Genomic DNA, 15,215 nt, shown 5'->3' on the forward strand with positions numbered 1-15,215 from the left:
TTAAATTCGAAATGAATTACGAATTGCCAACCATATTTTCTTGATTTGACCTGATTTGACGATGGATTCAGTGAACAATAAACCAATTTTGTTAATTTTGTGATTGATTAACATCGGGTTCTTGATTAGTTGTCAACTTACTAAGTTTAAATTATCAAGACCCTTGAGACTTTGTTATCATACAACCTCATTGTTTTCTCTTTGATAGATAGACTTCGGTACAGAGCGCCTGTAGAAGGATTTAGCCCTCCAAATTCCAAAACAAGCTTTGCATACGGAAGATTTTACCAGCATCCTACAAGGAGTAATGATATTAACATTCGTAGACAAGGAATTTACCGTATTCGAGGATACAATGCCCAAAATACACTATGTTAACCTCCAAGATAGCATAAAAATTGACAAAGAGGAATGGCCATTGATGCAGAGTCCTGTTCCAAATGTTCATGGAACAATGCTCCTTGAGGAGGCTGCAGATACAAAATTACAGTTAATTCTGAGTTAAGCATTCCACTCCAACTGGCCATCTAGTAACGTTGCTTCTCTCTTCAATGAATTTTCATTCCCACATCAGCAAACAATCAGTCATGAAGATTCCAGCCAATTAGAGATGTCGTACATAGTTAAACATAACGCCTACGGGAGAGTTATGAGTTCTTCTATTTGTCAACCTCTCTTCACTTAGTGAAAAAACCTTTTCATATTGACAAAATGAAGGACTCGTCCACGGGATCAGTCACACTGTTCCGCAGTAGCTTCACCTGCCACATTTGGCCACACGTACTTGCAATATTACTTCTGAGTTATCTGATTATTTAGTAATTTGACTTGATTTCTCCTCATTCATGGCAGCTACAAGTGAAACAGACAATAGTTTGACGAATATCAGATTATAACTGCTTACTACTGCTTTCTGTCGTCCTATTCTGTAGGATCCTATGACAACCACGTAGTTCTAGACTTGGCTAAGCTCTTTACCATTGCTCTATTATTTATGATGCTTGTAGCCTCCCACAAACACAACTTCGAACATCCAGTCTAAGTTTCTTGTACCATGCTATGCGATGCCCTTGATCCTGGGAAACTCATTCGGCTTTCTGTTTCTGATTTTTTGAAGTCTCTGGTCACTAGTGCTACCTACTTCATATCGCAAATGACTTCACATGTGCTTCACCAAGTAATATCTTTAGACAAGTCATGTAATCAGGGTAACAGTTATATGCAAATCATTTACCTCATAAGTGTACCATTCTAATCCCACTTGTGGACAAGGATAAGTTAAAATCACGACACGATTACCAGATACATTAGTTGTGGACACACCAAGGCATCAGACACCACCCCGAAACACAGACTACAACTCCTTTTAAAAAACAGACATGCCAAAACTACACATCACAAGCTTCCTGTAGATTGGAAGAGTAGATCTGTCGGTTCATACCTGAAGACATGAAGGAGATAATTACTATCCTGGACATAAACAACTAGTTAGGAATGTTATAAGGCATTGGAAGACATGAATCAAAACCTTCAAAGACATGAGGGCCACTCGAGGTTCCATCAAACTAATAATATAAGTTCCGCAGTTGTTACGTCATTCAGCATGAAACAATCTTAACTTAACCCAGCTTGATATTCACAAAGAGGATGCCAGCACCACGTTAAGCATGAAAGTTAGTATCACACGATAAACATGTGAAAAACATGTAACTTCTGAAATAACATCGGTATGAACTTATTGTCAACAGGACAACCTAGTGCTATAGCTTGAGTCACTCTGAGCTCCTATCAACACTAAACGTCAGCCCTGCGATAGAAATTCCGTCAGCACAGCTGCCATAAACATTCTCAACACTACATATAACAAATTGCCGCAACCTACATCGTTATGCACTTCAAATAACAAGGCAGGTGTAATGTAAAAATTAGCAGGAACAGACATTCCAATAAAGATCTGCCCACATTCAGCATCAATATTCCACAGAACCACCACGTTAGGATCCACGCCAATGTACCGAGTTAGAACATCTCTGCAGCAAGTCTTCTATATCTTCCTGTCATAAAAAGGTTCCGGAAGGTTCCGTTTGCAGCACAAATCCGTGCACCTGTTTTAAAGCAATCTTCCAGAAGTTGAGGCAATTGCGTTTCTACCAGTCTGAGGTCGTCCAGTCAAGTCCCACAACCTGATAGGGAAGTTGTGATACAGTCCCAGGCAACACTATAAAGCCCATCTCCTCTTGTTGGTCACTCTGATAAAGACCACGTTTTTGATGCAACTCTACACAGCCTCCAACGTAGTAGATTGGTTCCATAGTTCTCCACATAAGGTCGAATGGAGGAACGACGCTCCGACACACAGAGCACTTCACGAACCATCCTGTGCATTTGACAGGTGCTAAGTGCAGCAAAGACCACTAGCTTGACAAAGTTCACGTTAACCCCAACCCAACCTTCAACCTAGTGTCCAATTCTCTTGTAGGCTCACAATGATACATGAGAGACATGTTAATACCCCAAGTTGTTCACATCAACGAGGAGTAACCACATTGTTAGATCAAATCATAGGATCAGCGGCCCATCTCCGACATAAACCTTTCATACTCTGATTCAACTGCATTGCTCTGTCCGCTTGAAACCGGAGGTACACCCACATTCCCACCCCAACTGGGGGCTGGTGCAGCTCCACTAGATGACACAGGAGGTGGAGGAACAGGCGGAGCCGTATTTGGTGGAGGAGGAGCGTAATAACCATGGTATTGAGTAGTAGCACCGTAACCTCCTGGCATTCCTCCACCTATGGGTCCTGTGCTCACTGGTCTTGGGCCAATCCTCCCTTGCCCACCTGGTGGCATACTGCCCATCCCAGGCCCATGAGGTGGCATTCCATGCACTCCTACATCCATACCACCTTGCTGCCCCTGAGGTCCACCTTGAGGAGGTGGTCCACCAGCGTAACTGTTATATGGCCCTCCATAGTGACTGGAAGGAGGTCCGTGATGACCTTGCCCTTGGGGAGGAGGACCGTAACCTTGATTGATCGGAGGACCGTACGAATTAGAACCAGGTGGAGGAGGACCATATGAATTGTATTGAGGCATAGGACCTGGTGAAGTAGCCCATGGAGGTGGGGCCATATGACCACTACCTGGAGGTCCTCGAGGAGGCCCACCACTTTGCATAGGTGGTGGGTATCCACCTCCTCCCATGGGATCACCACCTTGAGGAGGCCCTCCACTTCCTCCACCAAGACCTCTGGGAGGTGGCGCAGGTCCTGCCACTCTCACAGCGAGAACCCTACCTTCCAACCGGTAGCCGTTCCTGTGAGTCACCGCAGCAGTTGCAGAAGACGGATCAGAAAATTTCACAAACCCATAGCCCTTAGTGACACCAGTGAGACGGTCCCTAATGACCTTTGCGTGTTCCACAGCACCAAAAGGTGCAAACAGGCGCGCCAATCCTTCATCGTCAACTGTGCTGGGCAAGTATCCCACATAAAGATTAGCATCATCGTCCTTGTTAAATTTTCCACTCCCACCTTTCGAAACTCCTGGATAAGTACTTCCAAGGCCTGGCGGTCCCCCAAAACTAGAAGGACCCATTCCATTCCCTCCATTGAAGCCTCCAGCAGGAGAAGCTCCTGGTGCACCAAGACCTGGTCCGCCTGGACCAATACGCCCTCCTTGAGTCATCATAGCACCAGGTACACTAGTAACACCTGTGGTTCCTCCGGTCCATGAAAGGCTAGGACTTCCTTGAGGGCCAGTCAATGCCAACGTGGGACCTGATTGACGAGTGGAGCCAACCTCCCCACCACTACCCCCAGTTCCAGCAGGTGAGGCGCTTCCATCAGGACCACCACCACCAAGTTCAGCAAGGAAGTTCTTGTATTCATCATCCATCTTATTACCCTGCGCAGAACCTTTCAAAGGACAATCGATAGTTGGATGGCCACCGTCTCCACAAATGCGGCACGAAACATCACTTTTGAAAGTAGAGTGCCGAGCAGGGCAAGCGTACTGCCTGTGCCCAGGCTCACCACAGAGGCGGCAATACTCATCGTCCCGTATAGTTCCATTTAGAGCTGCTAGCTCCCGTAGCTGTGCTCGTTTGTGTTCATTTCTCCCTTCTTCGACCGGCACCAATAACTTTTCAACCATGCCTGCGGCCTTCTCCAAAGCATCCTCTGTGTCGGCCTCCACCAAAACATGTAGATCCTCATTTTCAGAAGGATCGGGCTTTAAGTCCCTCTTTTGAGCTGACCGTCCCTCCTTAACTGACCCCTTTCCCCTTATAACAATCTTTGCTCCTGTCTCTTTTTCCATCCGCTTCTGAGTGTTGCCACGAGGACCAATGACTAAGCCGATGAAATTGTACCCTGGATACTCTTTCACTGGTATGTAGAGCTTTTTGTAATGCTTCAACGGTTTGTAATCAGCCGGAGGCTTAAAGGCAGGGTTCTTTTTAATCAGCATGGCAATCACTTCTTGTCTCTCACGAGTCAGCTTTTCTCTGGCTCTATATTCACGCGTGTTAATCCTTATGCCCATGTTGTCATAGATAGGCTCAGGAGAAGGCGAGCGATTTCCATCACCAACGGGATCAAGCACCATACCAGTTTGCAACTTCCGGTTGATATCAAGGAGTTTAATATTGAGTGCTTGCAATTCTGGATCCAGGTCAACTCCACCAGTAAGCTCTTTCACAAAATCAGGCAGCTGAATTTGACCAAGCAATGGAAGTTTCGGTTCTTCTGCAGCCCATCGGGACTTCCGCTTCTTGCCCCCTGACCCTTCATTATCATTCGCTTCACCATCACCTTCTTGAGGGCCCCAACGACTCCTCCTTTTCTTACCAGAACTCGTATCTCCACCTGAGACAGCATTTTGATCGTCTTTCGCATCGCTAACAGCTCCCTCTCCTTGAAGCCCTCGCCCACCTTCTTTTTGTGCTTCGTCAGCACCACCGTGCTCCCCAGGAACTGCTCCGTGATTACAGTGTTTATGCTCCTCACTTCTGCTAATTCCTGTACCGCCTTCATCAGCCCCGTTACTCTGACCGTAGCTCGGACCTACACGCCCAATCATGTCACTGTAGCCATCATAAGCAGCAATGTTCCCTTCCCCGGCTTTACCACCACTGACTTCGGCAGAACCATGATGGAAGTACTCTTGCGCCTGATTTGAGTGATGTTGTTCATATGCTCCTGGTTGACCATATGACTGTTGCTGTAACCATGGGGCTGGAGCTGCACCCTGACCGTAGGTGCCATAGCCCATGTCATGCCCGTTGTGAGAGCCGTAATCCCCAGAAACGTATTCATTGGATGCGAAAGTGTTCATTTCTTGTTGTTTCAACTGTTCGGCAGCTGCTTGTTTCTCAAGCCCCGCCAAAAATGCATCGGCTGCTGCTGCTGCTGCATTTCCTCTATCCATTTTCACGTAACTCCCGAACTCCGCTTCACAACTAAAAGTTGGTCAATTCTGCAGTCACATCTAACAAAGATATGGTTGTGGAAGCATAGAATAGCAGCGACGAAGTCAGCACAAATTCAATCACCCGCCGGCAACCGCACAGCCGTCCCCACGCTTACACCTAAATCGAGACCGCAACTCCACGCGTACACTGTCGTAAATGACTTGTTCCAGCAGGTGATGAACTTGCCCGCCCTACAATAGGAAACAAACGTTAGATCCGGTGAACAAGCCTACAACATACTCACTCACTAATACCGCCCTCCCTCACTTCACCCTAAACCAACTAACCTCACAAATTGATATTCATGCACTAACAAATAACTACAACACTAATAAGCCCTAACGAAATATGAATGGACATATCCACTTACAACCCCTCCGCTGCAAGACCAAAAGGGGGGAAAGATGTGTGCAGGTGAAGAGGCAGTCACTGGAGATGGAGCAAAACTACGAAAGCTGAAAAATCTTTCAGGAGAGCAATGGAGGGACAAATAACCTGGAACGAACACCATCCTAAGGAAACAATAAAACTCACCTGTAGAACTCAAATTCTTGTAAAAGTGTTCTCTCTCGACTACGCGATAGCATCAAGGGATATCGTGGTAATTAGTAGGCTCAAACCCTACAAGTGAGTAATAGCTGCAGGAAATTTTGGAACTGGAACTTCAGATTCCCACTTATCTACGACCTGTTATTAGGCGTTCTCAGAATAACGCAACGAGGCCACTTCCTTCACGGACTATCACAAGGTAAACGAGGTGTACTCAAACCAATAAAACCCCAGAGATAGATCCACGCCAGATATCCACCAAGTGCTATGAAGCCGCACTATAAGATCCTCGACTCGTTCCTCAGCATTCAGCACAGCTGCAGGATAGCATAAAACACTACGCAAGAGACCAAAAACCCTAATCCATCACTGCCACTCCCAGCAACACTAGATTCCTTGAAAAAAAATAAAAAAATAAAAAAGTCTAAACTCGCCGTGGAAGACGTCCCTCTCGTTGCACCGGCAGATGAATTAGACACTCGATAGACTCAGAAAACCCCTCGAAGACAACGAAAACAGAAAAAGAGCAAAAACGTACTACCTCTAACACTCAAGAGAGGAGAAGAAGAAGAAGAAGAAGAAGAAGAAAGAGGCAGCAGGGGCAGCGAGAAGCACCACAAAGCAACGACGACGTTGGAAACTGGTGGAAGCGCTGCGGTGAGAAAGATGTAGAGAAAAGGCTCCTCACTCCAACGTGGCCATACAAACCCCGTCCCTGGGAACGTTGGGGGAACACTCGCTCGAATGAATACGAGCGTCCCCACCCTGCCACGGGCTGCGTTGTTTCCACGGTATGTAAACTAGTACCCACGGCCGTGTAGACTTGATGGGCATGTTGTAGTGTGAACGCATCAGCTGTTCTTTCTTTGCACAAATCTATTTCTTTCTGGACTTGGCTTGTCTCTATTAAAGACACCCTTCTTTTTCTCTTCTTCTCCGTCTTTCTTTTTCTTTCTTTTGAATTTCCGATGGTCCCTTTGGATAATTCTTGCATCATGCATCCTCAAACTCTACATAATGGCCATATTCTATTTACTTTACCATTTATTCAATAATAAAAATAAAAATAATATGTTGTTTAATTATAAAGAATATTCTTTCACTGAAGCTAGATAAACAAATAAATAAGCATATTACTTGTTTGCCCCATCTAATTTTGTCCATTTGATAGCTATATTTAGAAATGAATAAAATTGTTTCACTCTTTACAACAAAAAGGCACATGTTCACATGATATGTGGGCGGCACCAAAACCCACTTCGATGCCTCAAGAATTGAAGCATGCAAAAAAATGACAGTGCATCATTGTAAAGGTTCTTAAGATAGAATACTGAATAAATGAATTGTACAATTTTTAAAAATTACATCTAATACTTTCAAAAATATAAAAAATAATTGATTAACTATATTTGTTTCAAATTATTTTAAACTTTGTAAATAAACCATAACAAGGAACCTCTATTTCTTAGAATCATCTACATGTTGTGGAAGTTAAAAAGTGTGGAGGGATTGTTTGTAGGAGATGAATTGTGTAAAGTTTGTCAAACTTTCATTTTACAATTACCACCTAAGCCCAAAGCACAACTTAATGGTTTGATTGGATGGCTCCAATTGATCAATCCCTTGACAAAAATATTGATTATATATATATATATATATATATATATATATATATTACACATTGTTTAACCAACTTATGAATATACAGATCATTCTTATTTGTTGATATATTTTTAGCCTTCAATATTTTGACAAACACTCATTTTCTACTTGTGTTGAGTGGAATATGTATTCAGCAATAAATAATGCATGTGCCACAGTATTTTACAAACACAACAATTTTATATCTAGAAATGGTTACGATTTTTTAATACATTAATAAGTACAATTAAGTTGAAAAATTAAACAAGACGTGTTACAAAATTTGTTTATTTCAATTTAAATTATGTAAACCAAGTTTGTTCAAATTTGCTCAAAATATATTCACAATATTTTTTAGGCGTTACATTAAATAGTAGTAAGTATAATTTGGAATTTTTTTAAGACTTTGCATAACAAAATAAAAGAATCATGCACTAATATGTAAAAAACAAATAACCACCCCACAATCACTGATTTTTAAAATATTGTAATTTAATTTTGTACATATTATAAAATTACTACTACTGGCGTTTTAAACACATGATAAATGACTCTAACTATGTGTGATTTATTGAAAGCTAGAAGCAGTTTCAAAAAGTATATCACAAGTTTAATAATTAGACTCTAATTGTCTATTTCTTAGTTTTTTTTAATTTTTTTATCTTCAATATTTATGTAAAGTCAGTATTTTTTTTAAAATAGCATTTATAAAATTTTCTAATAATAACCTTTGTAATTAAAATGTATTGATAATTAGATAAGATCATCCTAGTGGTACAATTCTATTAGTTATTTGAAAGTAATATCATTCAAGCAAAGTTGTTTTTAAGCTGTATTATATATAATAATAATAATAATAATAATAATATTGGAGAATATATATCTATATATATATATATATATTTGTTTAAATTTCTAAGAACTAAAAAAGACACCAACTAAAAGAAAATTGATTTTTCAAAATAGACAATTGTTGAAAACCATGTGTGATAAAGAATGTTGTGAATCATGTAACTGTTGTTGGAAAATATTTGAAAGAAATCCTATGTAATATTGTATTAAAAAAAAAGAAAAAGTGAACAAGAACGACCATGACTAATATTACAATAGGTTTTCTATTGTGTTCCAACAATCAATGTTGTAAAACCATACAATATTATTAAAAATAATCCAACTGTCATCAATACTAAACTAAAACAATGGGAGACTTGACAAACTAACTTTTCTTTAGCCAAAAAATTCTAATTAAAGCAAGTGTGTTTTTGAGTTAGTGTAAGCTTCCAATTAACTTGCAATTTAATTAATGAGCAATTGATTCTTTTGAGAATGCTATTGGTATAGCAATGGAGGCTTTAAACATTAACTATATGAAACCAGAAATAGGGTTACTTAAATAAATACGAATTGGATTTGATCCGCCAGGCTTTTCGTTACAATTGATAACCCCTATTTGGCGGTTGAAAGCCATGCACAGAGAGTATTGGATTCAGAAGAAAATAATCCGACGTTTCGGCCGACACGTCAATGAAGATCATGCATGCCGACACAGTCCGTAAGCAATCGTGACATGCTTTCAACGCTGGATGCAATTCTGAGCACGGTGCAAATTTGAGTCGGTATGGGCACTCGACATGCGGCGCTGTTCAGGGGGAGGGAGAGATCAGTGTTTCGAGATTGAGCGATGTTGCTTTTTTCAGCTCGAATGCCGCTCAGAATTTGACCAACATAGCAAGGTCATAGCATCGTGAATTCGCCAAGGTGCTGTTGCGTTACACAGTCACACTGTGTCTTTCGCGACTGCACAATTCCCTTGAACCTAAGACAAATAGAAGCGAGGTTGAAACGAGTGATTTCGAGGACAGCGCGTTGATGAGCTGCAAGTGCTCATGAAGGACATTGACAAGTAGTCATGCGGCAAGTAGTCTCGAACTTCCTTTTGCGTCACTAGGCCAAGCTTCTTAACAAATCTTTGAATGGTTTTGCTCGTGTACATGACCACAGCGGGGCTGACGGTCATCAGCTCCAGTGGCGCCAACAGGTGGCTGCGTCGCATCCCCTAAACTGATCGAGAACCTAGTCTTCTCAACGATCCTGTTCGGCACCTTCAAGCTAAGGCTTCATTCTTTGCTGCAATCGTCAGCACATCAAGCTCTCTTGTCTTCTCGCGATGGTTTCGTTCCTGCTATTTGTGTTTCATTCAGCTTGTGAAGCTAAAGTTTCCAACCAACGTTGCTTCTGTCATCATGCTCTGCAAGCCCCCGTACATAAATACGAGAGTGAACAACACATGTTTCAAGTTCCATATACTTAGGATTCTGGAACCAGATTTCATGCTGTCTTGCTATAGTTTCCAAGTGTTAATTATAAGTGGCTAGAGGATTCAGTCACAGTTACACCATAATAGAGCCCAAAACTACCGGCTGTGTAACAGGGATGCCAGGTCCTTCTATCTCCTAGCAACTGATGCTTTGCAGCATGTTTTCTTGAGCAAGTGTGCATTGTATTTGAACTATTTCAGAGAGTCGATTTTTAAGAAACTTTGAGTCAATTTATAACATCGAATAACGATACTAATATACAGTAAACAAATTGGTATATCCGCGATTGCAATAGGACACTCCCAGTTCAGCATTCACAATCAAAAGTCGAGTAAATTTTCATACAATCAGCCTCGTGGTGTAAGTGGGGGCAGGTAGAGAAGCTTCATGAATTCATCAGCATCACCAGAACAATCCCACCATATGAAAAGATGTGGCATCAACGTCATTTGACGATAAACTGTCACAAATCCATTGCTCCTACAGTGTACAGATGGGTGCATAGGTAAAATAATTGGCTGAGCCACTTGGGGAGCCCGGTATTGATACAGAATAGCCTGTGACCAATTACTAGTTCAGGTTCTCAATCTCATTCTGAAAGGCATTCACGGCATCAAAACTCCACTAATGTGCGCAAAGTTGCAAAGTCAGGATACGATGAAAGGTAAGACCATCATCATAAATGCCTGATAGTCAATTCTAGCAGCTCCTGTGTATTGGGGATCGTGTAAAATGAATTTTTCTGTCAAGCCTTTTACGATCAACCCACACTCAATAAAGTCGCCAAATGCTATGCTGGAGTTCATGCCACTGCGATCATAGTTAAAAACAAGAAGCTGTAGCACCTGTGGAGTGACCCCGATGCCCAGGCTTAGCATAGCTTCCCTTAGCTCAGGCAGATCAATACTACCACTGTTGTCGTGATCAAAGGTTTTAAAGACTCGCTGCCATTTTCTTAGTTCTTTCCACAGCTTCGCAAATGCTTCTGGTCCAAGTCTAAAAAACACGACACAAAGGCAGTAGTAATTAAAGGTACTTAAAAAGGTAAAAAATGTGGTCCAGATTGTCACTGAAGACTCAACTGAGTATGGATGTGCTTGTTGAAGTAGAAAATATGCAGAAAATTTGCAGGAAAGGGCAACTAATTCTTACTTGGAACTTGAAGTAGTGTCATCTGCAAAAAGATGAAGCATGAGGCGCACAGTTTTGCGACTAAAATTGAAGAACTTTAACGACAGAATCCTTTGCAGCTCCAAAGTATCAATAGCTCCACTTCCGTCAACATCCGCTCTTCTGAACAAATCTATTACATCGGGTTCTGTACCTGGGGGGAACCGCGCATCATACTCATAGCGGGAATTGCCTGGTTTATCCGCAATCAACACAACAACATACTGAGATAGGATTGAGCTAAGAAGAATAATCAAAACAATAGTGCCACTAAACAAGCACTTGTAAAAGAGAGAAGCGAATCCCAGCAATCACGGAACAATGCACCTGAATTATGGACCTCGCAAATCTCACCTGCAGTAGGGTAAAAATTCTCTGATTGCCCAGAGTACTGAGTTGGAGGAGGTATGGGACCGGGATATGCGGTCTTAGGAGGTACTGAACCGACTGGTTGCGTGCGGCCTGAACCCGTTGAAACATATGGTACATGACTCTGAGGATTATATCCCTGTGGCCACTGACTATATGATACATTCGTTGGAGAATAAGAAGGTGGATTTGCTGTAGGATATGACTGTTGACCATAAACAGGTACACTCTGTGGCGGTGCCTGACCAGCATTGTGGATATACGGCATGTGCGGTTTAGCAGGTGGTACCGGAGGTGCAGCACCATGTTTTGCTTGATCTCTAGCACCGAAACCTGCTTTACCCGTAGAGTCAAGATACTCTTGGTACGAAATAACTTCTTTAGTCAGAGTCTTTCGGTTGTCACGAACCACGGGGTGCACTCCTTGCATGGAGTCCAGCTGCAACAGGAGAGCCATGGCTCCCTCGCTCCATTTCAGTCTCTCTGCGGGGTCTTTACGCAGCGATTCGAGCAGTCGAGGGTCAGATGCAAGCTGGTACTCAAGTCTCTGGAGTTCAGTCCGCACACTCTTAATAATTCGTAGATGCTTTAGAGGTTTAGTGCGACGCACAGCATAGCCACGATAGGCTGCTTGAATTGCTGTGGCGGCTGCATGCTGTCTGGTCCGAGCATACTTCATTGTAACACCAGCTCAAAAGTCAATGTCCTGAGTCAGTCCACAACATCATCAATACTTACATACTGTGAAACCAGGGTTACTGTTCTGTACAATAATTAGTAAACAAAAGAACCAACAAGGAATACATTACCTACGATATACAGGTATCCAGATTACAGCAACAAGAATTTGATCAACAGGGGCAGATTTGTTCGGTATGAGAACCGCCGCTTTGCCCGTGATCCAATATGTTCGGAAGCGCAACGGGAAGCTTTTGCACCGACCAAAATAGTTTCATGGAAACTCTAGTACTTGAAGCTGTATTACTGAATTAAAAAAATTTAAACGATTCTGGAAGCGTTGAAAACATACTACCTCTATTTGTCTAATCCTGCGCCTCTTCATGAATTGACACGCTTTCCACGTATGAGCACGTGTAGCTTCGAAGCAATTAAAGACGAATTCAAACTAATGGATGAGATATCACAGCTGGGAAACAGATAGACAGTCTGACCGCAGGTGCAAGTTTAGGAAACAAACTACACGGAGTTTGGAAAGTATTAAACACAACTGACTGCACACTACAAGTACAATTCAAGCAGGTGCTTTGAAGGTGCGGTCTATATTGTTCCAATCCGCTCTGACTGATTATCAGCTTCAGAGCAAGAAATCTATGAATCACAAAATTATGCACACCCATTAATCAACAAGCAAGCATCTCTGACCGTAAGCACGATTCTCAACTCGATCAAAATCGACTACACACATTTGAATCTTTTCAGCTCGGAGAATTCACTACAAATTGATGAAGTTACTGTTCAAAAAAAATTCCCTTATATAGTACTGACGAGAACAACTGACTACTTGAAAATTTTCAGGGCATAGAACGATGAATTAACTTGATCGGTAGAATTGCATAGTAAATCAACGGACAAGTTGTTTTGAAGAAGCAAAGTAAGTTCAAGCTAAGAAACGCATCAACATTTCGGCGATTACTTTAATACATATAAACTATGTTTTCCTGCAGCGGCAGTATCATCGAACATGTGTTCGCGAGACTTGACACCAACAACCTTTCACTGATTTAATAGTAGCAGCTCGACTGCAAAACCACATACCTCCGCAAAAGCTCAGTGCAGCACGTTCAAGTAACATCTAACACTACAACTACAATCCAAAACCGTCCGATTTCCTCCCTTCAATCTGCATTAGGTTACACATAATCTTAGTAAATCCAGAGCTGTGCTATCTGAGGACATTGACATTGTGAAGTACCAATGACACTAATATTGCACTATAAACAAATGAGTCCAGAATGGTAAGAAGAGACAAGGATGATTCGAACGACAATTGTTGACATACTGATAAGAGAGTTGTGGCAGAACAAAAATGAATAAGAGATCACCTATGCGAACGCGTCTCACACAGAAGCATGACTACACATCTAAATTTATTTTGTTTGATAGATTTTCATACCAATAAGCGGTTATAGAGATGCAACTTGAAATTTGTCAAACCAAATGACAAATTCAATCCGACTACGCCTGAAATTCACATGGAATGAGGATCAATCCAAGATAACAAAGAAGTCGGTGAAATTCAAAGCGCCGAACCTTGCTATCACCTCACCTCCTCTACCAAACAAGCTGATTTTCGGATTACGAAACCAAAAAACAAACCAAGAAAAAAAAAAACCAAAAACAAAAACAAAAAAAGCAAGGCGATCGAGGAGTTATCTAGAGAAACACGACACACTAGATCGCTGAAGCAGAGCACGAAATTTAGCGACCTAATCCGCCTCGAAAATGAGATCTACCACCAATGCACGACAAAACCACCTTCTCCTCCGACCTTCAAAACAGGAGCATGAACTCTCTCTCTCTCTCTCTCTCTCTCTCTCTCTCTCAGTGTGACTAGCCGACGATGCCCTCCCTCCCTCAGCGATGCACTCTGATGATAGGTCTAACATGGCGGAATATCTCTAACCCCCAAAGCTTTGTGAGAAATCGAAACGTACCCGTCGGAGAGCGATGAGCGGCAAGTGCATCGCGAGAGCAGCAAAAAGCAGGTTTGGAGCATCAAGGCCAACAGAAATTTGCTCCTCCTCCGACAGTCAGTCAAGTCAATGCAGTGCAATCTCTCTCTCTCGCAATCGGAATTTCTCCCTCCCGGTAGATCGATCTGGTAGATCCGCCGGCCAATCAGTCGTGAGGAGAGAGGGCCATGGTGGTGCCGGCTTACAACATTTTCACATCATTTTTACAATTTCAATACAAATAAGAGTTTTGGCGGCCTATCACCGCGTTGAGGGCAGCAGAAAAACATTAATATATAATCATTATTTTAAAAATTAAATTAAATTTAAAAAATCGAAATTTACTGTGGTGTACAAATTTTCTCTTCAGGACATGTCCTGACTCTGCTATAGTTTTCTTTTTCTTTTTCTTTTCTTCTGTTATTTGTATAATTAAGGCAGATGATCCATTTCTGATAACTTAAGCATTTTAGAATATTTGCAATGAGTGTAAAAATAGATATAAAATACCCTCATGTAGAGAAATAGAAATGAGGAGGATTCCAAGTGTTTTCACACGATTTGGCCCAAAAATAGAATTTATACAAATGTTTAGCTGAAGATTCTCTTTAATCCATTTTCAACATGTAGGCCAATCTAATTCCAATCAATGGTGGGTTACAAAACCAAAAATTCAATTTTTACAAAATCAAGAAGTATGACACCTAATTATACTATTATTTCACCCCAACCAATCAAAATCTGCCACCTATTGATATTTCATGCATGCCTATTCCAAGTATAGTGAATTTTATTTATTGCTCACAGCTCAACATCATTTTAGTCAACCCCCGACCTACTTCAAAAATTCCAAAGATTTAAAAAAATTATTGTTATTACTAAAAATTTGATATTTTTAACTTTAAAAAGTTGAAACCTAATTTATAAAAAACTTGTTAGGTAGAATAGTAGAACTTCTAATTATAATAAAGATATAGCTAAAGAAGTTTCAAAAAGAACA

At 41.5% G+C, this 15,215-nt stretch overlaps 2 protein-coding genes and 1 long non-coding RNA gene across 11 annotated transcripts; all 3 read right to left on the reverse strand.

Moving 5' to 3' along the window:
- Window positions 1-620: 620 nt before the first annotated feature.
- On the reverse strand, window positions 621-1,580 carry LOC141045621 (uncharacterized). The gene is made up of 2 exons (XR_012217916.2): window positions 1,442-1,580; window positions 621-761 (listed from the first exon to the last, which is right to left on the reverse strand). It is a non-coding gene; the product is annotated as an uncharacterized LOC141045621 (long non-coding RNA).
- A 55-nt stretch (window positions 1,581-1,635) lies between these two features.
- LOC112284837 (uncharacterized) lies at window positions 1,636-6,682 on the reverse strand. Its single transcript, XM_024525134.3, has 2 exons — window positions 6,010-6,682; window positions 1,636-5,666 (listed from the first exon to the last, which is right to left on the reverse strand). Exon 2 carries the CDS (start codon window positions 5,430-5,432, stop codon window positions 2,568-2,570), a length of 2,865 nt encoding a protein of 954 aa, XP_024380902.3. The 5' UTR covers window positions 5,433-5,666; window positions 6,010-6,682; the 3' UTR covers window positions 1,636-2,567.
- Window positions 6,683-10,407: 3,725 nt separating this feature from the next.
- LOC112284203 (uncharacterized) lies at window positions 10,408-14,371 on the reverse strand. 9 transcript variants are annotated; one of them, XM_024523788.3, is made up of 6 exons: window positions 14,198-14,371; window positions 13,657-13,724; window positions 13,299-13,383; window positions 11,508-12,228; window positions 11,136-11,346; window positions 10,408-10,979 (listed from the first exon to the last, which is right to left on the reverse strand). In XM_024523788.3, the coding sequence occupies exons 4-6, from the start codon at window positions 12,199-12,201 to the stop codon at window positions 10,631-10,633; spliced, it is 1,254 nt and encodes a 417-aa protein (XP_024379556.1). In that variant the 5' UTR covers window positions 12,202-12,228; window positions 13,299-13,383; window positions 13,657-13,724; window positions 14,198-14,371; the 3' UTR covers window positions 10,408-10,630. The 9 variants fall into 9 exon arrangements, with proteins under 9 accessions (XP_024379556.1, XP_024379555.1, XP_024379561.1 ...); XM_024523787.3 differs by lacking the exon at window positions 14,198-14,371 and adding an exon at window positions 13,970-14,172; XM_024523793.3 differs by lacking the exon at window positions 13,657-13,724 and having other exon boundaries at window positions 14,198-14,351.
- Window positions 14,372-15,215: the final 844 nt, after the last annotated feature.

This window comes from Physcomitrium patens, chromosome 7 (assembly GCF_059467195.1).
Source record: "Physcomitrium patens ecotype Gransden chromosome 7, ASM5946719v1, whole genome shotgun sequence".
In the NCBI taxonomy this organism is placed as follows: Eukaryota; Viridiplantae; Streptophyta; class Bryopsida; order Funariales; family Funariaceae; genus Physcomitrium; species Physcomitrium patens.